At 47.9% G+C, this 27,230-nt stretch overlaps 1 protein-coding gene across 1 annotated transcript in view; it reads left to right on the top strand.

The window, feature by feature from the left end:
• Positions 1–2,123: 2,123 nt before the first annotated feature.
• Positions 2,124–27,230, top strand: part of COL13A1 (collagen type XIII alpha 1 chain) — a 98,822-nt gene continuing 73,715 nt past the window's right edge. The window contains exons 1-2 of the mRNA XM_054382406.1: positions 2,124–2,426; positions 9,702–9,771. Coding sequence (XP_054238381.1) covers positions 2,124–2,426; positions 9,702–9,771 — 373 coding nt within the window. The remainder of the gene's footprint in view (positions 2,427–9,701; positions 9,772–27,230) is intronic.

Consider the following 27,230-nt stretch of genomic DNA (forward strand, 5'->3'; position numbering starts at 1 on the left):
TAGACAACTCCCTGGACCATGGTTTCTCCTAGCAGAGCCACAGCCTCAAAGACTCCTTGTCCTTTCACAAAGAATTCAGTGGCTAACACAGGTATAGCTGTTAGAGACTGATCAGGGAGTAGGAGACGATGGTGGCTGCACCTCCCAAACAAATACACACCCTGTGTGCACCAGGTCTGAGGGTACACAGCTCTGCCCCACTCATATGAGAAACTGTTGACAGGTTGCAGCCATCAGAGGGGTGTTTTCCATGTGTGCTGGAGCAGCGATGTGAACTTGAGCAGCAAGATGACAAGAAACCTACTAAAAGAAATGAAGAAAGGGTTTCCTGCCTCGTGGATGCTAAAATCCCATTTTGGGAAGGGAGCGGTTGTCGAAGGCATGAATTGGGGTTCTGTGCTACTGGGCCCTCCAAGGATTTGTCTTGTGGAGAAGAAACAGCTTGTGCTTGCTGTATCCTGCTCCCAGAAGGTCTGTTTCTCCCAGCCCCCTGAAGCAGAGACCAGGAAAGAGATGGATATGAGGTTTCTCTGCCAGTAATTCCCAGCACAGACTGCACGCAAAATCTTCATTTAAAACGTGCAAATGACAGTGAAAGAGCCTCAGGGGAGTCAGATTTTAAGAGACCAATTTGCTGCCCAGGTTTTAATGACAGTGCACCAGAGAGGGCCTCGTGTTTCTTCGCTGCTGTGTGTGCTCAAGAAGGGGATCAAAGGATGGACAGGCAGGGGCTGAGCAGAGCTTGCTTGTCACCCTAGAGGATAAAATATTGTATGTTGTGCTTGAAAAAATTGTGAAAGGTGGGCCTTTCTTGCTCCTAAAGAACAGAAGGAGGCTTTGTTTCCCAGAAGCGTGGCTCAGAGCCGCCCTGCAGCACGTACTGGGGAGACTGCTCCCCGCCAACGGGGTTTTCTATCCAGTGCCCCTTGCCCAGCGGGATGTAGAGGAGGTGATGGTAAGCTCTGCTTCACTAGAGGGCCTCAGTAGATTAATTCCTCTGAACACCCTCGGTGCCTTCCAAAGCTTAACAGGTTGTATGCCCAAATGAAGCCCAAAAGGTTTCCTTCACACTGCAGCTTGTCAGGTGTTGCTCCCTGCTGCCCTTTGCTTGTCTTTTTTTTTTTTTTTCTCTCTTTTTTTTTTTTTTTCTTTTCTAGAGCGTTCAGCTGCAAGCTCGTTTCCAGATGTTTCCCTCTGGTTCTCACCCTGCTTTGGCTATTCTCCCTCGAAATACCGGGATCAAGATACTCACGGCTGATGCCTCAGGACTGTCCCGGGGTCCTTGACAGCTCGTTTGTCCCATCCCATCAAGTACCCTTAAGCTGCGGGGAGTAAAGAAAGACGCAGGCTGGTGCGAGCCCAGCCTCTGCTCTACAATCTCTTTCCTGCCGCTATAAATAACCTCGGCGAGAGTTACTTCAAAGGGAAGGGTTGGCTGCGGAGAGGTGGTTCGGGGACCGAGCGGGACAGGGGCGTCTCACTGCCCGATCCCACCCCGGCGCTTTGCATAAATAAATAAATCATGCAGCGAGAGAGAGGTGGAGAGAGAGGGCGAGCAGAGGAGGTTACTTTGGGAAGCCGCGCAGCTCGCTCATCCCAGCCCCACAGTTCGCAGGCACTGTGTCATGTTACAGGGAAACTGCGATCAGCCAGAGCACAGCGTCGCCGCAGCAGCTGAGAATTACCTCTCTCTAATGGGGACTTTCATGTGCGAGCTCCTGGCCGGTCCGCGAAGGAACTGAAACTGGCCTAGAAGGAAACAAAATCCTACCAGCGAACCAAGAGACTGAAATACAGGAGAAAAAACCAACTAACAAACAAACAAAAAACTCCAAACTTGATCAGATTTTTTTCCTCATCTCCTCCTCCTCTTTGCTGCAGCTGGATCCTTTTTTTTTTTTTTTTTTCTTTCCCCTGCACCCCTTTTATGTGTGTGTGGTTTGGTTTTTGTTTTTTTAAGACCCTTCCCATCCACTTTTGTCATTATTGCTGTTGTCATTTACTGGCATCGAGATCCCCTTGGACGCTCTTTTTCTATGCCTTCTGGATTGTGCTTCTTGGAGCAGGACTGAGGCTTTATTTATTCTATTTATTTATTTATTGTTTCTCAGGACAGGGAGGGAATGTTGGAGGAGAAGAGCTGGAAAGGCGTTGGTGAAGCAGCTTTTGACAGGGGGTGCGTGGCTCCCCCCAGGACCAGCGATGGGGAGAGGTGCTGCCGCCTCCCTCTCCTGCTGGGCTCGGGGCTGCCCGGGGTCTCCCTGCTCTCTTTGGTGCTGAGTCTCCTTCTGTACTTTCGGACCTCCGATCTGCAGTCCCGGGTGTCCCACTTGGAAGCGAACAGACCCACACAGCTCCCTGTCTGGTTCTCAGCAGAGCAAATGGAGACAGCTATTTTGGGAAGAGTTGACCAACTGCTTGATGAGGTCGGTGTCCTTTCATTTTGCATGTATAGTTTGCAGTGCTATAGGTTTTAGACACGTGTATGCATTATCTGTTTTGGGCTTTTGCGTTGTGTTGGAGCTTTTTTCTCCCTTTAAAAAGTATTTCTGCACAAGCGATGCTGTTGCTGGTGCCTCGTAAGTCCCTCCCACCTCTCAAATCTACCTGGAGTTCGCTTCCCTCTGCCCCAGCCCACATCGTGGCTGAGTCCCGGTACTCTGCAAAGTGGGAAGCCTCATCCGTGGTCCTGATAGAGAAGGAAGAGCTTCCAGTCTTCTCCATTTTGTAACTGGTGGCATTACCTGTCAAAAGATTTGGAGCTAGTGGTTAAACCTGGGAATTCAGTGTGGGTTCGAGCCTGGGCATAGGGACAGGCAGGGCACACCACGGCCAGCATGGCTACAGAAGGAGGTAACTGCAGTCACTCCAGTGTCTTGACAGTTTGACTTTGCCCCTGTGCTAGTCCTGACCCCTTCCACAGCTCCTGGCTCAGTAAAATGAGACATGCTGGTACTGCCAGGTCGCTGGTACAGAGCATATGGCTATGATATTCTTGCCTGAGCCCCATCCAAACTCTAGTGGAGCCAGCAGCAGGCTCTTCCGCTGAGGATCAGGAGAGCTGCTGCTGAAGAAGCCTGACCTTCAGCAGGTCAAGAGAGAGCCCCCCCCAAATTGCAGATTTTTGTGGCTGACACCTTGTGCTTTGCTGGGCTGATGCTGCCGGGGGCTGCCTGGGATCCTCTGCCCTGGGTGGGATGAGTATCCTGCAGCATTCCTTGCCTCTTCAGGACTTTGAAGTGGTTTTGACATGTGTCAGGGAACAGATGGTGGCTCATGTCTCTGAACTGTCCAAGTAGGTCCACACTGACCTGTTCCCACAGTTCTGGGGAAGGCTTGGGGTTCAGATTCAGGGCTGAGGCCATTTCCACCCATCTCTCCTTTTCTGAAGAGATCTCCAGAGCTAGCCCAAAAATTCTCTCTCAAAAAAACTCCACATGCTGCAGGAACAGGGGAAGGAATGGGGTGATCAGAGCTGTGGCTATTGGGCAGTGCTGCTGGGTACGAGGGGGGACCTGAGGGCCCTCCCAATGCTTTCTAAGAACAGTGAAGGTCTGTGAGAGGAGGTTAAACCTACAGCTGACAGGCTTGGCTACTGTTTACGGCTCTTGTGGGAGCAGTCCCTGGATTGGCTGGGGTTTGCAGCCAAATGCTGTGAACCTCCAGTTAACAAATGCTGTAGGAGCTGAAGGGATGTGGTTTTGAGTGGCCTCTTTGGATGAGAGATAGGAGTGAAACAGGGTCCATGGAGCAGTACCCTACAGAAAAAGATGTTTGAGGAAGGCAGAAGTGTTGCAAAGGTCTGGACCTGTGCCTCGCAGATGCACCCTTGCTCAGAAACTCCTTCCCCACCCCTGGGTAGGGAATGACATGCAGCAGTTCCCTGTTTGCTGCTGGTACAAGGCTCCTGGGAAGTCACAGTTTATCTCTACCAAGTGATTTGAGACGTGCCACAGGATGCCTCCCGGGAGCGGTGCCCAGGGCCGGATGGACCCCTGTGTCCTGCTGGCTCCACTGGCTGCGGCACCTTTCCGCCTTTTTATAGCCCAGCTTAGTGAGGAAATGGGGCTTTCAGTGGTGTCCAGCAGAACCCCTGTCTTCGGAGCAGCCTCTCCTGAGCCCTGGTGGGTGGCCCCAGCTCCTCTCGCAGGCAGTGCAGGAAGCAGCCATGGGATAGGAACCACTGCTTGAAGGGTTGGTACTTGCTCCTGGGTACCACCAGAGTTACCAGCTCCCTGCTGGGTCACAGCTTCAAAAATAGCTTGGATAAAGGTACTGGAGCCTGTGGAGGAGCAAGGATGCCTGGCCCAGGTGTTCCGTCCTGGGAAGGTCTGGTGTGGAAAAAAGGGCTGTGTTCTCTAGGGAGAAGGCTCCCCCCCCAGCTCCACTTTCCACTTGAGCTAAGCTCAGAGAACAGCTCTCTCGGATCTCCATAGCTCAGCCGGAGGCACTGGTGTGGGCCAAGTGGCTTGAGGTGCAGTGTGGAGGCCTGCTGGTGGACAGATGGTGGGGTGGCATATGGGGCTTTTGCTTAGGAAAGAAAAACAAATCCCCTTGGTCCTCCTTTTCATTAGGTCCAAAGTAGGGCTAAGTTGGATTGGTGTCCTGGACTGGCTGGTGAGAGACAGGAAGGATGGAGAAAAACAGGGAAGATAAAGAGGGGCAGGAAAAGAATAGGAGAAGGAAAACGAGGGAAACAAGAGGCAGTGTCAGGCATGACTGGGGGGAGAGAGACTGTGGTCAGGCTTGCCAGGGTAGACATGAAAGTGAGATATTCTTCCCCTCCCCACTCAGACCCTTGCTGCCTCTCACTGCCACATTTTCACAGAGCTTCCTGGTGTTTCAGCTTTAATGGGTTTCACAGCTGCCAGCTCAGTGTTATCCATCACAAAATGAAATAGTGAAGTTTTAAAGAAACTGTCATTGGAAAGTGCTGATTTGAGCTGGGCAGGAGATAAGGGGTGAGGGAAACCATGGGTACAGGAGCACAATTCTAGCTCTGGTGACTGTGAAGATCAGCTGAAAGTATATGAAGAAGCAAAGTCTGTAAGGGCTGATAGAGGAGCTCTGATGTTCATTAATGTTATGCACAAAACCAAGTCTGCTCTCTCTGTTCTGAGCTGGAGCACATTGTGCCCTCTGGTCTGTGCTGCATTTGTGTCCAGGTATGCCCTGGAAGTTGCCAACGGTCTGTGAGCAGACAAAGTCCTGCTGGGTGCACTTCTTCCAGACAAGCAACTATAAGGCAAAGTGGTAGGGAGAGGAGCTGGGTTGGTTTGTTAAAAATATTATTTTTAAGACAGCTGGTGGGGATGTTTTCCTGGCCTTGGAGCCCAGTTTTGGAGCACAGCAGCTGGCTGTGGCAGTGTTTCCGTCCCAGTTCAGGATGAGTGAGGAGAGGCCAGCAGATGCATTCCCAGCGGTAGTCTACCAGTGCTGCCGTTCTTGCTACTGTATAAACCTCTTCCTGGTGTCAGCCAATACCAGAGGGGAGTTTTCTACCAGACACAAATTAAGTTTTCCTCACAAAAAGCATCTCTGAGGAGCAGACCCGAAACAGTGCAGGAAGAACTTCAGCTCAGCATAGGAATTCCTCTGCCTTTATGGGACACCATAAAATCATTCGAAGAGCACCAAATGAAGTCACTACAGAATTTACAGGAGAGGCAAAGCTTTTCAGAGACGAAAACAAGGTCCTTTGCCATGCTGGGTAACATTTTGTACTGTTTCATTTGCCAAAAGCTCTTTGGGATGGAGAGCAGGATGGATTCAGTGCTGCTGCTATTCAAAAAAAACCCTAGAGTTTGTGTGCTTGTAGACAGAGAATCGTTTGTGACACAACAGCAATTACCCTGTGAAGCTTATGGAAGATTAGCTGCCCCTCTGAACCATGATAAGTGTGCTCAGCCTCTCAGGGGCTTGTTGAAGGTATTTGTGATGTCTTCAGGGGCTGTGCCATGAATGGGGAGTATCTATCCTCATGGCTTTTTTTATAGGATCACTTCCTTGGGACCAGGGACACCTGACAGCTCCCTGTCCTGCCCAACTTAAAGCTTTTTATGGCTCTTTTTGCTTCAGTGTCTCAAAGTACGATGCTCAATTCTGCTTGAGCATCAGGGTCAGCAAGATTACTCTAAGCATCCCCTGCTTCAGTCTTCTACCTAGTGTCTTCCTCCTTAAAATCATGAGATCTACTTTTTCTTTTTTTTCCCTTTCTTCCAGATTTTTCTGGTAGCCCTGTCCCACTTCCTTTCAGCTGCTTACAATCTTTGAACCTAGCTGTTTTTTATTGCCAAACTTTTCGCTTTATCTAGGAGTGCTCACTGCTTGCTTTAGGTCTATGTTGTGTGGTCCTGTGATTCCAGGAGCTGGGCCTTTAAGAAAAAACAATGTAATTGGAGATAAAATAATAAGAGTTAAGAAAACCACCCACCCTTGAAATCCTCCTGATGGTTGTAATAGATTATCTATTTGAGACATGTTTCTTTTAGCTGTTGGAGATAGTGGTGGGAAATGATTTCACCTCCCTGTCTGACTGCAAAGAACTAAGCCTGCTAAAGAGCTATTAATCTGCCCCCTTTGAAGAAGTGCCTTCTCTTTCACCTAATCTCAAGAGCCCATCCAGAACAGACAGGCACTTGCAAAATTTAGGAGGCCACAGTTACCCAAAGCCAGCTCTGTCCTGTCATGCTAGTGGTGAGTTGACAAAGCCCATGGGAAAAGCCCAGACTGGCTTTATTGCTGGCCTTGCCTCTTGCAAGGCTTTTTCCCTTTCCTCTATGCTCAGTGATGTGCAGTGGATCTTTTAATACACAGAGGTGCACAGAGTCCCCATTTTGGAGCTGGTCAGCTGTGGCCCCAGTGCTGGCAAAGGCTTGTTCAGCCATTATCATATGTCTAGGGGAAAGTTGCAGCCATTATGTCCCTAGAAATCACAACAGGGAAGAGCAAGCAAACTATGCTGACAAGCCAGTCCTCTCTGCAAGAATTATTCTCAGAATTTCTGTGAGGGCAAGAAGTAGCCAGTTAAAGCTCTGATATTTCATGCTCTAGGTGTCCCCCAGGTGAAAAAGCAAAGCCCAGGTTCCAGAAAGGAAATTGCAAACACTAGGTTCCTAGAGACAACGTTCTTCTAATCTTTCTTACAGAAGTCATTTTTGCCCTAAAATTGAATGGCTTTCTGCTGCCTTGGAATGGAAGTTATCTCTTGGAAAAGGTGATTTGAGAGGAAAGTCCTTTTTTCTTGCTCTCCTGAGCAAAGCTGGCTTCTCGTGTTGGACCAGGTGGTATTTAGCACAGTGATAATAAAGGAAGCAGAAAAGACTACGAATTAACTTTGTTTCACCATCTCAACCCAAAGCTGAATCGAGATCTCCAGAAGTCAAGGATTTTTTCTATTGCAGTTAATGTTTCTTTAATAGATTGTGCAGGAGACTCAGCTTCAGGCACTTTAAATTCCTCATAGGTTTTGCCTCCCACTGAAGGGGAGCAATCCCATAGCACCACTGCTCTTTGCACTCCCCAGGGGTGTGCAGTGTTTCTTGGCCCCAGAGAGGCATCACAATGGCCAAGGATGGGGGATATGCCCATACTGGTGAATGCTTGATGGGGAAATGGTATGCCAGTGCTCAGGGCTGTGGTCCCAGCCCTGCCCAGCAGCACCCACACCTCGCTCCTGAGGGGCCCCCATCCTTGAGAAGGCTATTTCAGTTGCCCAAGGTGATTCCACTACCCTGACCCTGCAGATAAAGTTGCAGGAAAATGCTATCGCTCCCTTTCCTCTCCCAATCATGTTCGTGTCCTGGTGGGTCACCACTTTTCTGGGAAGTCCAGTTATGCTGCTCTTCTCCTTGTGTGCTGGCAAAAGCAACCCAAACAAAGTTTCTTGCTGCAAACCCTGATTCTGCCTTCCTGTCTGGCTGCTTCCCATTGGCCTCTGCACTTGGTGGGGCAGGGATCTGTTGCATGTTTCCTTGCAGGTTTCTGTCCTGTAAAGGGCCCTGCTGCTGCTAGGGTGTCCGGACTCTCACTGGTTAGGAAATTCCTTTCTGCTCCTGCCTGTGTAAACCATCACCCTTCCCTGTGCTAAACCCAATTCCCAAAGATGGGAGCCCCATCCAAACATGCCAGTCTAATATTCAGACATTTTGGTTGGCATGTGTGTAGATGGCAGTGGGAATACGAATGTCTACATACCAGTGTGAGTATCCAAATAAAGCCTGTGCTGCCCTGTTTGTGCCCATGTTTGACCATCAGCACAAGGCCTTGGAAGCCAGGCAGCACTGCAGACCAGAGCCATGCCATCTGGGGTGGCAGCTAGATGGGAATGTGCTCAAATGCAAAAATTCAAATATCTTTGCTTTTAAACTGAGAAGGTAAACACAGAGAAAAAGCTGTATAGGAGCTGGTAACTATCCTTGTGTGAAACCTTCTCCTTGCCCTGGTATCAAATCAGCTTGCTATCAAAACATTTCAGCCTACCATGCAATAAAGAAGTCAAAAAATAATTCAATTTCTAGTCAGTCACAGTGAAAAATGGAAGTGTTCCAGCCAGTTCTGCCTTCCCTCATCCCAGGCAGAAATATGTTGCTCTATTTTAAATTTTTTTTAATATTGTTTTTAAAAGAAATGTACCCCAAACTGATGCCTTCTTGCAAGGAGGTGTTCCTTGTGAAAATGAAGTAATTTCTCTATAATCCTGGACACGGGCTTCTGTGGAGTCCAACATAAAGCTATTTCCTTTGAAATATTTGCCCTGGTTGTGGAGTAGGTAGGATGATAAAGAATGTGAAAGCAGGATGAACATTTGGGTTTGAGGACTGGAATGGAAGGTGGAGTGACTCCTTAGCACAAGCACCCCAGCAGCACAGTCTTCTCAAATCATTAACCCAAGTGTGGTTCACAAGCATTAATGAATAACTTGTTTGGATTGATTTGCATTTTCTTCACCAAATGACAGTTATCTTAATGAAGTCTGTGAAGGGTGGTGTGGATGCTGCCTCCAGACTGCATTTTGCTCAGGGCATGGGTCACTTTTAATGACATTTCCAGTAAGGGAAGATGTAGTAGTCTCAGGTGGACTCTATTGCCTCTTTAAGAGATACACAAATGGGGCCAGAGAGCAGGAGGCTGATACTGGCACCATTAGAAATCCAAACTCGCTCTGAATGAACATTTTTACATGATTCCACCTTCTGGAAGCTCTTCATAGGCTTTGTCTTGATCTGTACTTGGAGATAATGCTGTTGCTTTTTTCAGGCCACCTTCAGCTGCAATTTTTCAGCAGGACCCTTCTATCTGTCCAGGGTTCTCTATGATCATAAGTAGTCCTGCTGCATGGGGGAAGAATACCTGCTTCAGATCTCTGCTGTTCATCTATTGAGTGTGTCTTCGGAGAAATGTGGTTTTCTCATGGGGATGCACTCACTTCTTTATTTGCCACTGCTGGCTCTTGATTTTGTAATGCTTGTCAGGAGGACCACATTTGGAGGCCATTACGAAACTCCCTCAGCCTGCTTCCAATCAAACCCCACATTTCTTCCTGAAGAGTATGAATTTTAATGCCTCTCTTCTTTCCCAAACTGTACTGTTTTCTCTCTCTCCCACCTCTAGTTGGGCAGCATCCTCCAGCCTCGTTTTTCCAAGATATTGAAGCTTTTATTTGAGTGCTATTAATGAATCATTTTTTCCTCCCTCGACAGAAATTGAAGTTCCACTTGCCGAGACATCGAGAGGTTCGAGAGACACAGCAGCGATGCAACTGCCCAGCAGGTAGGGATCTGGCACTTCAGAAGGGCCTTTTTTTTTTTTTTGGTCTACACCTTTGTCCACATAAGCTTTTTTGATTCTGTGTGGTATATGAATGCAAAGTTATAATTAAAAGCAATGTCCTTGAGATATAGAAAATCAGCATAGAGATGTGTGTAAGAAATCATGTTGACGTGGTTCACGTGCCAGCTCTTCATGTGACAGAAACAGCAGGGAAAGTGACAGACATCCAGGTAGACATCTAGATAGTCAATAAAGAGAGAAAGCTGTATCTAGAAGGCAGATGTTCTTGTTCATTTTAGACACACATTTTGAAGCTGGCAGAATAGTTCTGGAAAGGCACATAGAATCATAGAATGGTTTGGGTTGGGAGGGACCTCCAAAGGTTATCCAGTTCAACCCCCTCTGCAGTAAGCAGGGGGTATCCTCAACTAGATCAGGTTGCCCAGAGCCCTGTCAATCCTCACCTTGAATATCTCCAGGGTTGTGGCCCCAACCACCTCCCTGGGCAACATCTTTCATGGCTGGTTTGAGAAGGTTTGAAGCACGTAGGCTGGACCCAGCACCGAAGTTGAATAGCTAATTTTGGTCAGCCAAAATGCCTGCAGGGTGAGAAGATTTGAATTCTTTGGTCTTGTACAACTATCTGAGGCATCTTAGAGAATAACAGTCTTCTCTTAGAAACAGCAATTTGTCAGGGGGTTGAGTGAAGTGGTCACTCAGAGTCCCACTCGTACAATGTACAGAAATATGATGGGATTGCTTAATTGCATTATGGTTTTAATCATGCTAATATCAAGAGGGTCTTTGAGGCACATCTTCTGAAGTGGTTTCAATACAATAAGTGACAAATTGCTATGGAAAAAAACATTTGTGAATGGCATTTCATTCCGTGGCTATGAATCACTCAGCCTTCCTCATTGTCTCTTGATGCATTTGACTGCAGAAAAAAAAAAAATAGAGAAGTTCCGGCTACGACTCATATCCAAAGATGAAGTGTTGGGAGGCTTTAAATGTGTATATCCAAACTAAGTAGCTGAAACTCATCTTGAAAAGAAAGAGGCAGAGAAAGCTCTGTCTGGAAGAACATCTGAAAGTGGCATTTCTGTGTTCTGTGGTTTCTCTGATTTATTTTGGTGCCCAGTGTTGAGGTATTTGTTGGAGTCTGGTGATACAGGTACCAAAGCATATTTAAGGATTGTCAGCAGTGGGGTAACAGTGGGTAAAATGATGAGGGGGACTTGTCCTTGCTGTCACTAATGTTGTCTTGAAAGCAGTGTGTTTAGACCTGTGCATGGACATAGGAGGTACAGTCTCTTGTCAAACTAAAATGGATTTATTAAGGTAGCACCTTGGGAAACTTGGAGATACAACTATACAGGTTGGTGATGGAAAAGAACTAAAATCCAGGGTCCAGACTTGTAGGACATTGGAAAAATGCCTGATTTGACTTGTCCAGGTCAGAACTGTTGGGCCTCCTTCTTTTTAGTCTCAGAAAGAAACCACAGGAACTAAGGGTTTGGATTTTTTTCCCCCTTCCTTGGTTTCAGTTTAAAAGACTTATAGATAAAATATCTCCTAAGCATCTCCTCTCCAATGATCAGGTCAGAACTGAGTTCCGTTGTTCTTAAATTTCACCCTTTTTCCCTTCAAAGGGAACACAAATCATAGCGCTACTCCATTTTCAAGTTCCTGCCTAGGCTTGACATATAAATGCCATAAAACCACAGGAATTAATATTCTCCTGGTGTTTCCAAGCCATCCTGGAGAAGGAAACTTAGAACTTGAATGGGAAGTAGAGAAAAAACGAGATTCCCTAGGTTTTGTGGTGATCTGAATGTGACCCCCTACACTATGTGTGTGATAGTTAAATTGCCCAAGGATTTCAGCATCGGGATTGTGCTACTTGGTTACAGTTGCCCACATCTCTTGTGAAGCCTCAGCAGCAGTTGGTGCTGGATTTCTGGTAAACACTTAGGTACCCACTCATTCCATTAAGCTCATGGTATTTCTGAAGGACAGCTTTGGTTCAGGAGGGCAATGATAATAAGGGTCTTGCTTGTCTTCACCAAATGTCCTGTGGGCACAGAAACTACTCGTAAACATTTCCTTCACCTTACTAGATAATCCATCTAGGGGAATCAAGGTATGGTCTGAAGCTGGTGTTATGGCAGGTGAAGTCTTGATTAGCTTTGGACAGTGCAGAAATAAAGTTACCTTCAGTCAGCCATAGTTTTGCCTCAGACACTCGCTTCCAGGGTGTTTCGCTTTGTTTTCCAGGCTGATGCAACGCAGGCCACCTGAAAGCATTGTTGTGCTGTTTCAGCATGGTCTCTTTTTCAGCCTGAGACCTTGGGAATCCTTTTCTCCAATCCTCTTTTTTTTTTTTTTTTTTTTTTTTTTTTTTTCCTTGTGTTCAAAATACCCTAAGGACCAGACATTGTGACCCTTTCAGGAGACCCAAGTATTCAGGAGCACTGAGAAGCCTCAAGATGTTGCAAGACTTGGCGCATGCCCGTTGCTTCTCACTGGCCTGCTCCACTCTCCTGTAAACACATCATGTTCTGCACCAAAAATAAATGTTTATCAGAAGTGACATTTGAGTTCATCCCTATTTGTGAGCCAGGTCCCTGCATGGCAAAGAAGGGGAAAAGGAAGAGAAGTTTGTTTGCTGACCTGTTCAGGATGGATGTGGAGGTCCTGGGTAGGGTCACTCATTGCTGTAGAAGAGCTTCAGGGCACAGGGGGTTGTGAACATAAATGGTTTGGAAATGCTGGGAATAGGGGAGCAAGAAGACTGAAAAGTGTGTGCCTGTGCTGTGGCTATCTGAGTGCATGTGATAAGGACTGCAGGAATAACATGGCCAGGAAGACAACTCAGCTGTATTTATAGCAAATGATAAAGAAATGTGTTTCCTTCATCTGGGAAGCTGCTACTTTGGATCACTTGGGCTGGGTGTGACTACCTGTGAGTGAGATGGTGCTCCTTGGTGTTGTGTTTTATGAGCTCAGAGGTTGCAATAACCTTCTCTAGTGGTGTCTTTCTGGGGAGGACACAACCTCCAAGGTTAGCACAACCTTCCTGGGTAATTGACTACTCTGTTCTTTTGGTCTGATAGTTAATCTGTGTGATTCCTTCTGTCCCCACTATCAGCCATACTGCTCTGGCACAATATCATACAGGTTGGGACCAAATATGGACAGTGAGCTCAGCACAGGTTTTGATCTAAGGTTTTTCTGTTCTAGGATGAGACCTGGCGAGCTTTTCTGGGACTAAGCAGGTACTGGTGGGACCATGGCTCTGATTTCTAGAAGTAACTCCCCCCTTGTGCCTTTTCTCAGGTGATGGAAATGTTTATTTTCTGTGTGGGATCTGGATGCTGATGAGAAATCGGAGAGCTACCTGAGGCTAGGATATCTTGTGGTCAATTAGCCTCTCTTGACTTCTGCTATGTAGTAACAAAATGCTGTGAGGAGAAAGCATTGTGTTTTGTGTTGGCAGGGTGAAAACCTAAACTTTCCTGGTCTGATCCAGACCCAGTCACAGATCCACACCCTGTCTGCCCAGTTTCAAGCAGCCAGGGAATACCACAAACCCCCCCTCCCACAGCCTTCCTGGTGGAGGTGGGTGCTTGCGTATTTTATATATCGTGACTCTCTCTTTATTAGACCTTTCCTATCTTCCTCTCTCCAGCTCCTATTTTCACAGTCCCCATGTGGCTGTTTTTCATTCTGCTGGCTCTTTGCTCCTGTCTTCAATATCCCTTATATACATATATTAAAAAAAAAAAAAAAAAAAAAAAAAAGCTGGCTCCTTTCCCTCTGCCCCCGCAGTGCTTGTTTTGGTCCAGTTCCTCCTTGGGCAGGTTGAGAGCCTGCAGTGCTGGAGGCGGTTAGCTGTGCAAGCAGGGAACTGGCTCGGGGGGATGCCGAATGGCTTTTCCATCCCTCCCTGTGGCAGCACTTGAGGGCAGAGGAGGGAGCTGAGAGGAGGCACCTCTGACCTCGTGGGTTCCTGGAGACCGAGACTAGTGGTCAGAGGGAGATTGCACAACCGCACCACAAACCAATTTGCCTTCTGCTATTACAGGGGCTTGGAGGCTGGTGTGGGGCAGCTGCAAGGGTTTTGGCATTAGCCAGGAACTGGGATCTTAATGGGAATGTCTTTGAAGCTTGCAAGGGAATGTTCACTGGGCACTTCTTCCTCACACATGTCTACTATCTGCCCCAGCCTGGGGTGCAGGGAAAGCCACCTGGCCCTTCTCCTCAGCCCTGACTGATCTTACAGAAATATCATCAGGAGCTGCTGCACCTCAAAGATGTTGGTGGTTTTTCCCTTGAACAATGGTCTGTGAGAGGAAAGGTGCAGTGGTGGCCCCAGTTGCACCCTGGGACTATGGGCCACATGGTGTCCAGGCATCCTGTGCACCTCCTGGGGTGCAGCCCTCCTGTTCTGACTGGACCTCCTCAGCAGAGCCACAGCTGCTGAAGCAGTCCAGGAAGAAGCAGCATGGGGCTTTGACTCCCACCCAGGATATGTCACCCTGAGCTGGGAGGGCCAGCTGAGAAGAGGTGGCAGGATTTCCCACATCCTGACCCTTGCCTTGGCCCCTCAGAGGGAGGAAATGTTAAGAAGGGCAGGACCTAGGCTGGTGGAGAAGGAAGTGGCAGGGATGGATGCAGCAGGAACAGACCCCTGGTCAGTGTAGGCTGAGCTCTGGGCAGCCTACGGCACCCAGGCAGGATATCACATCCATTTCTCACTTGGGATTCTTCTCCCACAAACTCCTCTGGGGAGGTAAGCCAAAAAGGGAGCCAGTGCCTGTGTCCTGTAAGCCCCTGACTGGGGTGGTCTGCCTCTTACCAGGTTGTTCTCACGGCTTTTGTCTTCTTGCTGTCATTTTTAATAGGATCCTTTTCCATCTTGCTAGGGCTGCTCCCACAGATCTGGGTGCCTGAACACACTGGTGAGCCCTGAGAGGCAGAGATGTTTGGGATCCTTGGTGTGGGGCAGGGGTGTGGAAAGGTCACCCTGGCTGTTTCAATGCCGGCAGGCACGAGCCGTGTTTGTGGCCCTGGCTCAGAGCCACGTGGAGTGTGATGTTGGGAGTGTGCAGTGAAACACCCATCCCTGTGGTAGCCTTCCAGGAGGTGCATTGAACTAGGTGAAACGCTGTGGTTTTGTTTGACCCCTTCTCAGGACAACAAATCAGAGTGGGTTTTTCATGCTGACAATGCAAAAGGTGTTTTCTGCTTTAAAAGTGTCTGAATGCAGCTTTTGGACAACCTCTAACCAAAAACTGAGGGAGGGGGGGATGTGTGTGAAGAGATTTATCTGAAGCAGCTTTGAGCTTTCTGAATTGCCTTTTTTTCCCTTGAGTGGGTCGGCAAAGTCCCCACGGCCAGGCCCTCTGGAGAGCTGAGCTCTGGAGGGAGCAGCTCCTGGGCTGCCGCAGATGGGCATCCGGCACCACCACAGCCAGAGCTGCACGTTGCTGTGTCACAAAGTGCTATTTACTGGCACGGCATCCTCTCAGCATGGCACATCTGGAAGAAAAATTGCAGCATAATCATTGCTTAAGTACTTCTCCTCCTCCCCCCACCTCCCACCCCGTAAGAAATCTCCCTGGGAATTCTGTTATTCCCTGAATTTTCAATGTGTTCCCCCTCCCCTCCACATTTTTTGGGCCCTCCAGAGTATACACACACTTCATCCTCGAAGGTTGCTCATGCGCCTTGGCCTGCTGGCTGTATTTTGGGTTGGGGTTTGTTTGGTTTAGACATACTGTTGTTTCGTTTGTTTTGAAGATGCAAACCACACAATGAATTCCACGGATTCTGGGAGCAGTTATGAATAGATGGGGATGAACAATTCAAGGAGAAAACAAACAGTTTGTTTGGTCTTAACTCTCCTTCTCTGAACATGTAGGCAGCTGTGCTGTTACACAGATGCCTGGAGCAGCTTGAGGAGTCACCCCCACCTTGGCTTTTGTCACCTGAGAGTTGCAATATCCATGGTGGAGGGACGGTAAGAGGAAGCAATGATGCTCCTTATACCCCTAAGCATCAACTCATCCGGCTTAGTCTGTATTTGGGATTTGAAGTGGCTTTCTTAAGAAGTAATTAATTGATTTTAATGAACCTGCTGTTGTTGCCACAGTGCAGACCAGGAAGTCTCATGTAAGCTGTTAATACAGCTGCAAGTGATGCCTGGACTGCAAAATGGGTGGAGGGCTGGCAGTGTCCTTGTGGTGCTGCCATGCCAATGGAGTTAGGAAGGCAAGCACCTCTGTTTCTCCCTCTTTATCCAAAATAGTTAGAAACAATCCATGCATTAAAAACAGGAAGACTGAAGCAACAATGATGGTCACAAGTGCTCTGCAAGAGGGTGGCCTGTTTGCTTACACCCATCTGCTTGTTTGAGTGAATTCTCTCTTGCCCTGTTCCTGCCTGTCTCCTGGACGCTCCAGCTCTTCTCTCCTTGTAGTCTTTTGTACTTTCTTATTTTAAACCTTCTGTTTTAAGCTTTTTTGTTGTTCACTTTTTTGTTTTATTTGGCTGGAATGTGGAAGGAAATTTCCTCCAAAAACACAAGATTGCTGTGGGTCTTTTTCTCTGGAGGCTAAGCTCTCCCCAGAGGGTGTATACAAGTGAACCTTTATGTCCAGGTGAGCATAAGTCCTGGTGGCACAAGCATTAACTTTGATGGTGCTTGTGTATTGTATCCCAAAAGTTGTATCCCAAACATTACCTCCCAGCCCTAGATAAGCCTTGGCTGTTTGATATGATCATCCTCTGCCCAAAACCAGGGATAAACTAACCTCTTCCTCAGATGAAGGCATGATGTCAAGATGTCAAGGATTAAATGTGTGGGAAATATGGAGATTTTGGAGAGGAGGATGTGATCTGCTGGGGAGCAGATATCCACCACGGTGGCCTCCAGGCTGAAACAAGATTGACACAGGAATCATAGTCATAGAATGGCTTGAGTTGGAAGGGACTTTGAAGAAAATCTAATTTGAACACCCTACCATGGGCAGGGACACCTCTCACTAGACCAGGTTGCTCAAAGCCTCATCCAAGCTTGGTCTTAAACACTTCCAGGGATGAGGTATTCACAGCTTCCTTCTCTGGGAGAAGAAAAACGTTGTGGCTTTACTGATTTATATCAGGTAATGGCTCATTTGTGACCTTCACTGTCCTGGCTAGGCTGCATCCAAGTAACATGTCCAATAGAGAATGGCACCCTGGATGCAGACAGGTTGCCTGTGGGGAACTGGGGACGTGTGTGGAGGTCTGTAACAGGGAGCTTCTGCATAGTTGACGGGTTTGTGTACAGATGTTTGTCACAGTGTTTACACCATTGCGTGTCTGTGCTTAAAATGTATATGGTACATATGGGCATAAATCAGCGCCCTGACAGGGCGAGGCCAAACCCATCCCAGCTGGCTGGGGGAAACCCCAAGAGCACATTGTGCTGCTACTGTACAGTGAGGGCTTTGATTCAGCACGAGCGTGCTACCGGGCTGGAGGGGTGGTTTTATTTTTTTCCCAGGCCTGGGCTGCGTGCACATGGCCGGGCTGGTTTGCGTCAGCTGCTGACGCAGATCCGGGCCCCGCGACGTGGGTCTCGCGTGTGCTGCCCATCCTGGCAGCTTTGTGGCGGCCAGAGGAATGAGGGTGAGTCGCACCGGCCGCCAGGCTCCATGGCGGGGCACGGCACCCGGCGGCGTCCAAGCCCCTTGCGCAAAGCGTGGGCGCCCGCCAGCCGGCCAAGAGCACCGAAAATACCCAGGATGGGCTGAGGGAGATGTGGCAGGCGCCAAGTGGCTCTCTCCAAAGCTGTTTGAAACGGGACTTTGCTCCGGTGCTAATGTTAGCTGCTGCTGCCGCACGCTCGAGGGCAATGGGGAGGTAAAAAACAGGCTGCTGGCCTGCCTAGGGGCAGGGATGGCTCTCTTTGGTGTCCCTGCAATGGGCAAAGAATAGACTTTTGCTGTGGGGCTGCAGAGGCTCAGGAGAAGCCCTCTTTTCTGGAGTGCTGAGTTTTGGTGTGGTGATACCTGATTCCTACTTGGCTCTTCCAGGCATCCGCCTACGCCTTGGCCCCGTGGGGACTGTTGGCCAGGCTGATTCACTGGTGCCCAAAGGCTGTCCCAGGACACAGATCAACAGGAAAAGCTGAAGGGCAGCTTTCCTTCCCTTGGATCACCTTTCAGCCCCCCATACCAGGTTGGGGCCACAAGTATGGCTGATGGGACAGGGGGAAAGGCAAAGGTCTAAGAAGGAGAGGTTGCATCATGCGGGGCTGGGCAGCTTCAGGAGGCAGAAACCTCATCTGCTAAACACATATTGTATGCCCCCCTCCCTCCCCCTGCCGGGGAACATTCAATCCTCTCTTTGATGGACGTCCAAGAAAATACTTCTTCCACATCCTAAACTTGTTAGCACCAGTTAATCATCTTAACCTTCTTCCCCTCCGAACACACACTCCAATGAGTTTCCCATCGCTGGCAGCTGTTAAAGACGTAGCAACACTTTTCAGACCGGCCTTGCAGGCCAGTGTGCAGCCATTAATTATTAAACATCCCAGCTGTCTCCCAGGCGGGAGAGCAGAATTGTGCTGAAGCCACTCCAAAGTGACTGTCCAGTGAGTGGCTTTGAGGTGGACACACTTAGAATCATAGAATTATTTTGATTGGAAAAGACTTCCAAGATTGTTGGGTCAAACAGTCAATGTATCACCACCATGGCCATTAAGCCAGGTCTTGAAGTGCCATGTCCACATGTTTTTGAACACCTCAAGGGATGGTGACTCCAGCACCTCCCTGGACAACCTGTTCCAATGCTTGAACACACTTTCAGTAATTTTTTTTTCCCCCTAATATCCAACTTAAACCTCCCCTGGCATAATTTCAGACCTTTTTCTCTTGTTCTATCCCCTGATACTAGGGAGAAAAGACTACCTCCCACCTCACTCCAATGTCCTTTCAGGGAGCTGTAGAGAGCAATGAGGTCTCCTTTCAGCCTCCTCTTCTCCAGACTAAATAACTGCAGTTCCCTCAGCCACTCCTCCTAAGACCTGTTCTCCAGGCCCTTCACTAGCTTCCCTCTCCAGGAACTGGACCAATGCTTGCCCCTCTGTGTGCTGTCTCTTTGACATTTGTAAGCATTGTGGTACATAAGACCTGGAAAATATTTGCTCCATAGGAGCGATGCTACAGTGCATCCCAAATTAACCTGTCAAAATGCCAGCAGCCTAACAGTCAGAGGGTTTGACAGATGTTCTCACGTGCAGTGTCCATGCCATGCTGCTGGTGAGGAGAGGGAGCTGTGGCATGATGCCTTCTCGCTGAGTATCTTCCCTGCATTCTGTCTGGATTCTTCTCCTCTTTCCTGCCTGGAAACCCATTTGTTGCACCTCTTGGCCGTGTTCTCCCTCAGATGAGGTTGTATTTCAGATAGGGAAAAGGTGACTTCTTGGTGCATCACCTATCCTCTCTGCAGTGCCCATGGCTCTGGTGGGGTGGTGATGTGCCCTTTGTGCTCTTGCACATACAGGTTTGGGAGGCAGCCTGCTTGCCCAGCCTCTCTGGAACATTTCACCCCCTCACTCCTCATACCAGGGTCGGAGTGATTCCTGCCTGGCTCACTCATCCCATTCCAGTCCAGCTGCTGAGGGTCGGTGACTGTTTCTTCCTCGTGCAATACGCTGGGCAAGCAGCATTGCAGCCGGACTCTGCAAGCAGGAGGTAATTAAATGAGCCTGTTCCTCTTGGGGGGGGAGCTGATTAACAGCATATTTTCTCCACGCTGGGGGAGCTGAGACACACACGGGCAGTACCAATCCATTGCTTGCTTCACTTCTCTCTCCTAGGATGCCAGGTTTTGGTTTTGTTGGGGGTTTTTTTGGTTGTGTTTTTTTTCCTCTTCTTTCCCCCCCCCCTTCCCCTTTTCTGCTTTTTTCTTTTCTTTCAAAGAGAAGATGAAAATGATATCAGCCCAACTGGAATCTGAACTGAGGGAGCTTTATGCGAGGGGGTTGTTTATTATGATTTGGTATTGCTGCGGGCAGCGTGTGTGCTGTGCTGGAGACCACCCAGCAATTCCATCCACACCAGGCTCCCCTCGCTGTGAGGCTCAACCAGCAGCAGGTAGAGGGGCTGTGGGCAGCTCTTTGCCTTTGGGAAGGGGTCTTCATGAGGCCAAAACCAGCACTGGGATGTGGCACTGGTTGGACACAGCCAGATCCCAGTGGCTTCTCTTTGCTTGTCCTCCTCTATCCTCAGCCACCGCTGTCCAAGGGAGGAGATGTTGCTGGAGGCAACGGCAGCTGCTGGGAGTCATGTGTTGGCCTCATCCCTAACAGAACTGAAGCATACAATAGGCTGGGATTTTTTTTTTTAAATCTTTTTTGTTTAGTTTTTAAATGCTAGCTCCTTATTAGAAGGCTTTTGGCAGCAAAGGAGTAGTCGTGTCTCCCCAACGGCAGTCATTGCCTACAGATTAGTTCCCCCTTAAGCCCCACTATATACAAGTGAAACAGATGAAAGAGGGGTTGACATTCCCAAAGCACCCTACAGATCTTATGGGCCAAGGGCACAGCTTTGGCCACAGTGGTAGAGTCATGTCTCAGCCCTCTGCTCACCAGAGAGTGATGTACTCAGCTCCAAACTTCTCTGAAGCCCAGGGAGAAGCTGTGGTATGACAAGGCTGCTGGGCATCTTCTGTGCAATGTGACTGAATTTAGGCTTAAAAACAGAAGGAGAGGAGAGGGGGAAGGAGGGGTGGGTTTTTTGGAAGATGTAGCCTTCTGTTTCTCAGCTTACTCCCAGTTTGTGCCTGTGGTAATCTCTTGCTTATGGATGAACTGTGTACTTAGAGCAAACGTTTTTTTTCCGGGGAAACAGGAGGACATCGCAGTTAATCAGGTGTAGTTGTAAATACTTCTCTCCCTGAATTTCAAAGCCATCCTGGATAGATCCCTGTGCTCTGCTGTTGCATTACCCTGACTGTTAATGGGCAGAGGTACTGCAGTGTCTTGGCACAGCAATAGGAAGTGGCTCTTGGGTCCTTTAGGAAGGGAAGTTACAAACATGTGACTCCTGGATCGAGGGTTGGTGCAGGACATGGGACATACCCTGTCCCCAGTCCTGTGTGGTTTGGTGTGCATTCAGCTATTGCCCTCTCCTCCATGTTGTTTTGTTTTTTTTTTTCCCCTCGTGTCTTTCTCATGCAGCAAACTGTGTAGACCTTGGCCTTTATTCCTCCTCTTTGCTATTTTATTTTTCTGTAATAGTGATGGCTTGCTGTTTTAGTAGGACTTAGATGGCTCAATTTTTTGCCAGGTGTGTATTCCTGTAGTGCACGTGTACCACCCATCTCACATACTTTGGAGAAGTTTCTCCCTAAACATAATGTCCTTTCTCACTTGTGCCCTTAGGGTCTTTCCTTTTGGCTGTGAGGAAGAGCTTCAAGAGTAACTAGTTCCTAACTTGGTCGGTTTTCCCCCAGTTTATTTTTTTCTCTGCTCAGGGTGCGGGGGAAAAGATCTCTTTTCTGTTTTCATTGCCTTTTCTTCATATTATCATCAGATATCTTACTACCTTAAAAAATAATGAGCTAGATAAGAGAACTCTTTCAGTCTCGAACAAGACAGAAGTCCTGACAGAGTTTAGCAAACTTATTCAGGGAGTGAAATTTGCACAGTGAGAAGATGAGAGAATACAGGTGCTTTCCAGACCAGGCTCAACAGGGAGGCAGCAGTTGGTTGGCTTTTTTTTTTTTTTTTTTTAATGCCTTTGCAGTCTGATGGCTCTCTCTCTAGCATGTGCTGTGCAAAACATCTGGTTTGGGCACTGGAGGCGACAGAGCAGGGATCTGCATGCTCAGTTCATCCTAGGTAAGGAAAGCCATGAATCCTTTTATCCCTGCTAGCCAAGGCGGGTTGTCTCCATATGTGCTTGCTGCCACAGCCTGGCTCCTACACGGCAGAGCCCTGCACAGGGCTGGCCAATCTGAGTAAACCTCTCCACATTTGAGACGTGCTAAGAAAGCATCAGTGAGATTTGGAGGGATGAATGAATGCTCTCCTCTTCCTGTGCAATAAAACATGCTGAGCAAACCCTCCTGGGATCCCAAACACTGTCACATTTTTCCTTTTAAAAGGACTTAGCATCAGTCCTGCTCTCCTCCTCGTGCTCTGTTTGGAAACAAGGCAGCGCATCAGGAAGGAGCCTGAAGGAAGAATTTATGGTGTCCCTAATTAGGCAGCTTGTTCCACCCTCGAAGAGGATAACGAGCCACAAGGATGCATTGCTGGCCTCTGGAGGAAGAGTGCTTTGGCTAGGCTTATGTCCAACTGCTGATAGGGTAATTAGTGGTAACTGGGAGCTATCAATCATCTTGGGTGGAAAAATGTCTTGGCTAAAGGAAAGACCCTCCCAGACATTTTCATAACTCAAAAGGGGTGAGACAGGGTCTGGAAGACAGTACTGGCAGTCCATGAGGTATTTGAGGAAGGAGTCTATTAAAAGATAAATTGAACACAATGATCTTTTGTTTCTCTCTGGGTAGGTGACAGAATTTGCCGTTATAAAAGTTGCAAAGTATTTTGGAAGGAGGAAGGAAGTAGAAGAGAGTTAGCAGATGGAAAAGAGGGAAGAATAACAAGAACTAAGAGGGAGAGAAAAGTAATAGTGCACTAGATATTGAAATTAGCTGCTAATTGCAAAAATAAGATAGGAAGAAAATTAATCTCTGCAGTTTAATGAGTTAAAGGTAACATTTCAAATGTGTGATCAGAGAATTTAAGTAATTATTAGCTATAGTAAGTTCTGACTTTAAACTTTTTCCAGACAACCACATTATCAGAGAGACTGGAATTTTCAGCAGGAAGTAGAAGTGCCATAGAGTTTGTCTTTTGCTTTACCAAGTCATGATTTACTTCAGCCAGTTGTTAGTTACCCTGTGGTTCTTTTCTCATTCTGTATCTGAGGAATTAGGACTTGCGCAGGGCTTGACCTAGTGCTGAAGAAGTGGTCAGCTCCTTGATGGAGGAATGTCAGGCTTCTCCTGAATAACCAGCTGCAGTTTTCAAACTGGTTCAGATCTCCAGAGTTTTCACACAGGACCTTTTGAATTCCTGGCATGGAATAGGATGTAAGGTGGGAACTGCAGAGAGACTATTGAACATCTACTATGCCAAGAGTAGGGTTCTATTGCAGTGGTAGCTTGTTCCAATGACACCTGTGTCCTCAGACTGAGAGTAGTGAGGTGTTTGAAGTGGACTTTAAAAACAGAGAAGGAGCTGGAGAGTTAATGGGGCAGTGCCCCTGGAGATTAAGATCTGGGGAGGAAGTTGAGGAGACTCAGCAGTCTGGCAGGGAAATTGTTAAAGCCATGAGCCAAAGCCATCCCAGTGCAAAGGTGTTACAGGAAGGGATCAACTGGGAAAAAGAAAATGTAAATTCCTCAGCAAGCTGAAATTCAAGACAAAAAGAAAAGTCAAGCTGGAGGGATTTGAAATGAATGGGTGTGTAAGATGAAAATCTCACAGGCTAGAGTGAGATGGTACTACAAAGAAAAAGCTGAAAAAGTTCATTATGAGTGAGGAGGAGGTTCTCACTGGAGCATGAGAACCAGTCACACCAGCCAGCAAGGACTGGTGTATAGCTGCCTGCAGAGAGCAGCTTCTTAGAGAAATGCTGCAAGGAGTCTGAGCCACAGCAACATTTCAGAAGATAAGGGCAAGGCAGAGGTGGTGACAGGGAGGAACTCAGTTTCCCTCTGTGATTAAGGCCCTGTGAAGAAGTTAGAGACACCATGTCTTCTGCCTTCACCAAGCTGTCTGCCATTGACTCATGCAGCGAGCTGGAGAGCAGGTTGCTATTTGAGAGCTACACTTAAAGAGGCAAGTGGGCTGTGGAGGGTAAGCAGTGAGAACAACCAGAGGTCCTGAAAACATGGCCTCTGCAGAAAGGCTGCAAGAAGTAGGTTTTGTTTAGTCTGAAGACGAGAGAAGACTGTAGGGAACAGGACAGCAGACTTCAAACACATAGAAGGTAACCGCAAAAAGGAGAGAGAGATGAGAAAAGCTGTTCTTCAAGTTTGGTGTGCACCAGAGGTCATTGGCTGACTTAAATAACAACAATGGAAATTTTGAGTAGTCTCTAAGAAAGATAATAAATATGGTCTTATGAGTCGGGGTATGGGTATCGCCTGGACTGGATTGCTAGGAAAAGAGTGTGATGTCTCCATCCTGAGGACAGCAACAGGTTAGAGAAATATTTGCCCAAATGGGCTAGGTAGACTTTTTTTTTCTTTTGGTTGCTTTGAAGATGTTCCCTCCTTGATTGCACATCCCTCTCATTCCCCAGGAATTCTTTAATCTCTGTTTGGTTTGCTCAGGGGAGGCAGAAGGGGAAGAGAAGGGGGATAGTCAAGAGCAGTGTTTTTCGGCTGGCGGTTTGCACGAGCCCGAGGGCACGCTGGCTCTTTGGCAGAAGGTGGTGGAGCAGAGTGAGCTTGCCTCCACCTGGTTTCAATTTACCATCCAGGGGTCTGCACTGCTACTGGAAAACCCTGAGGGGGCCTCTAGATCTAAAGGGCAAAAACCCACCAGGCAAGCTGACCTCAAGTGCCTTTCCCAGCCCTGTTTTCTCTGCTTTCTGTGGTGCTAAGTGCTTCAGCATGGCTGGGACAAATGTGATTGTTTGCTGCTTGGAAAAAGCTTGCTGACCCATGGATGCCTGCCTGGGATGAGCGTTGTTCTGCCCTGTGTCAGCCATCCCACTGCTTCTCCTGTGGCAATGCTGGAGGTGCCACATTCATCCTGGGTGCAGCCAGCACTGTGTGAGCCATCTGTGCTTGGTCCTTTCCTGCCCTGTTGTTTTCCTAAGTGACTCTCCCAAATGTTTGTCAGAATATTTGTTTGGCTTTTCTTGAACCCTTGTCCTTGAGCACTTCAATCTGCCTAAATGGCTCACTGCTGTTATGCCAACAGCACAGATTTTCCTCCTTGGGTTCTTCTGTCTCTGGAAGCCAACTGGCTTCTGTTGTCCTTCTAGATGTTTCTTAAAGCAATCAGATGTTTGGAGATGCAGTTAGATTCTGTGGCTTTACCTTACTATCAGACACTCTATTTTATTTTTGAGACTGCTGCTTGATCATGGTCAGGTTTCTGTTAGGCATCACCTCGTTGTTTGCTTTTGGGCATGGCTTCCCATGGACTTTTCATCTTGGTTCTGTGCTTGAGACCTTCTCCTTGGCAGGGTCTGGTGATGGTGGTGCACTGGGATGCTCAGAGTGCCTGAGCAGTGATTTTTATCCTCAACAGCTGCTGATATTAAGTGCCGACTCTCAGTGATGTCATGGGTTTGATTTCGGAGGCGAGCTTGAGTGACTGGCATAACCTGGTGCCTCAGCTCAGCGTTGGTGACATTTTTTAGCAGTGAAATCCTGATAGCCTTTTTGCTGTCCAACATTTTTGCCATCCTTTGAAGAACCTTTTGCTGCTCTGCAAGGCTGTAGCTGGGAGGTGGATGTTCTGGGGATGGGGGGGCCTTTGCAAGGGGCTTGTGCTCTCTGTAGGGAGCTATACACTCAGATTGTCTCCTATTGCTGACAACATCTGAAGCAAAATTTCTGAATGGTAATTATAGTTTAATTGAATTAATTTATTATTATTATGAAGGTTTCTCTTGTCTATAATTTCCTCTATCATTACTAGTATTGAATTATGGCAAGGTATTTGGTATTTTTGCCTTTTCATTTGCAGCTCTCTGAGTTAATGTTCCCTTCACCTCATCTCATTTTTCCATGATGGCAGTAGGGAAGTCGTCTCTAAAAGACTCTGAGTACTTTGGATCTGGTGTGTGAAAACTGCAGCATGTCCAGCCTTTAAAGAATGGCCAAACCCACCATCTGGGCTCCATGCACCCAACTGGGGTCTGCTTGCTATAAACACGGTCATGCTGCACTGAATGCCCATGGGGCCACCCTGGGTAAGGTCATGCTCAGGATCCTGACATTTTAATCAGCATTTCATAACTAATTGCCTGGCCACAGCTATCTTGTAATCAATTAACATAGTCCTGAATGTCAGGAAGTAACTGTATCTCTCTAACTCACTAAGGCTGCCTCCTGGGTCTGTGAAATGGCTGGATTTCCTCAGAGGGATGGATTACATGTTTACATCTCTCCTTCTGCTGGAGTATGTAGTGAGGATGACTGAAGGAAGCAACAATAACATCTTTATGTTCCATCTCTCTCCTCTTCATCTTGTATATGCTATAGAGCAGGGGAAAAAATTCTCTCAATATGCGAGCATGTGGAGCAGACTGGAAGACACCCACATTGCGGACACTGGACTGCCAGAATCTAAGAAAACAGAGGAAAAAAATAATTAAGCAACAGCATTTGAGAGCCTTTTAAGAATGGACACTTTTCCAGATGTCAGGAAATTCTCCTAAATGGATGGGATCGTTTCAATGATCCTATCAGCCCAGAGAGCATTTCTGTCTCTGAAGCCGGAGGATATCTCTGCTATCAGCAGAAGGTCTCTCACCACAGTACCCCTCTCTAACACTGTCCAGCTTTTTAAGAGGTGATATTCTGGGACATGGGACTTTCCAGATTAGGATAAATGTGACCCACTTACAAAACTAAGCCTTCCCTCTTCCGAGCCCAAAGAAGCTACAGCATGGAGAGTGGCTTTTTATCTCTCTGTGTGGGCGATGGAGAAGGGGTCATTGCAGTTCTGGTTTACAGTCGCTGGTTGAATGGGGCACAAGGAATGACAAGTGAGCAGAGCACTTTGTGTTTTGGCCCTGCTGTTCTCATGACAGATATGCCCCCTCTCTAAGGTCTGCAGATCATGGCTGCTCACTTGGGCTACAGGAAAGGCAAAGCTTCTTTAGGGAAAGTTTCTATCAGCATAAAAGTCAGAACAGCTGAGAAGGGACAATGCAGATGGTGCTCATTTCCAGAGGCCATATGTTTGGAGGGACCCTGAGTACCCCCTCAAGAATTCTTTGTTTTCTCAATGCTCATTTTCAAAGGTGCTCTGGAGGTCTCCTCTTTGCAGGAGGCCACTGCTTCCTCCCACTCGTGCACTCCCAACACGTTTGCTCTGTCCTCTCCTCTGTCCCCCGCTGCTCGATGAGGCCCACAGCTGGATAAACAGCGCTCGCAGTCGCTTGCAGCCCTCCAGTGCCTTTCAGCGAGAGGCCGGCACGGAGAGATGCTTCCTGAGCTGCCCATTGTGGGCGGACAGCCGTGCTGCAGCCAGCATGCCAGCGCCAGCATCTCTCCGGTCCTGGCAAGATCAGGTTCCAAACACGTAGGATCCAAAGGTGCTAATTACAAACGTGGGCTCCCTGTTCTGTGTAAGGCTGAGGAATCTGGTGATCTGGGAGCTCTGGGTCGGTCGGTCTGTCTGTCTGGGCTTAGCTGTGAAATGG

Source organism: Indicator indicator, chromosome 7 (assembly GCF_027791375.1).
Source record: "Indicator indicator isolate 239-I01 chromosome 7, UM_Iind_1.1, whole genome shotgun sequence".
In the NCBI taxonomy this organism is placed as follows: Eukaryota; Metazoa; Chordata; class Aves; order Piciformes; family Indicatoridae; genus Indicator; species Indicator indicator.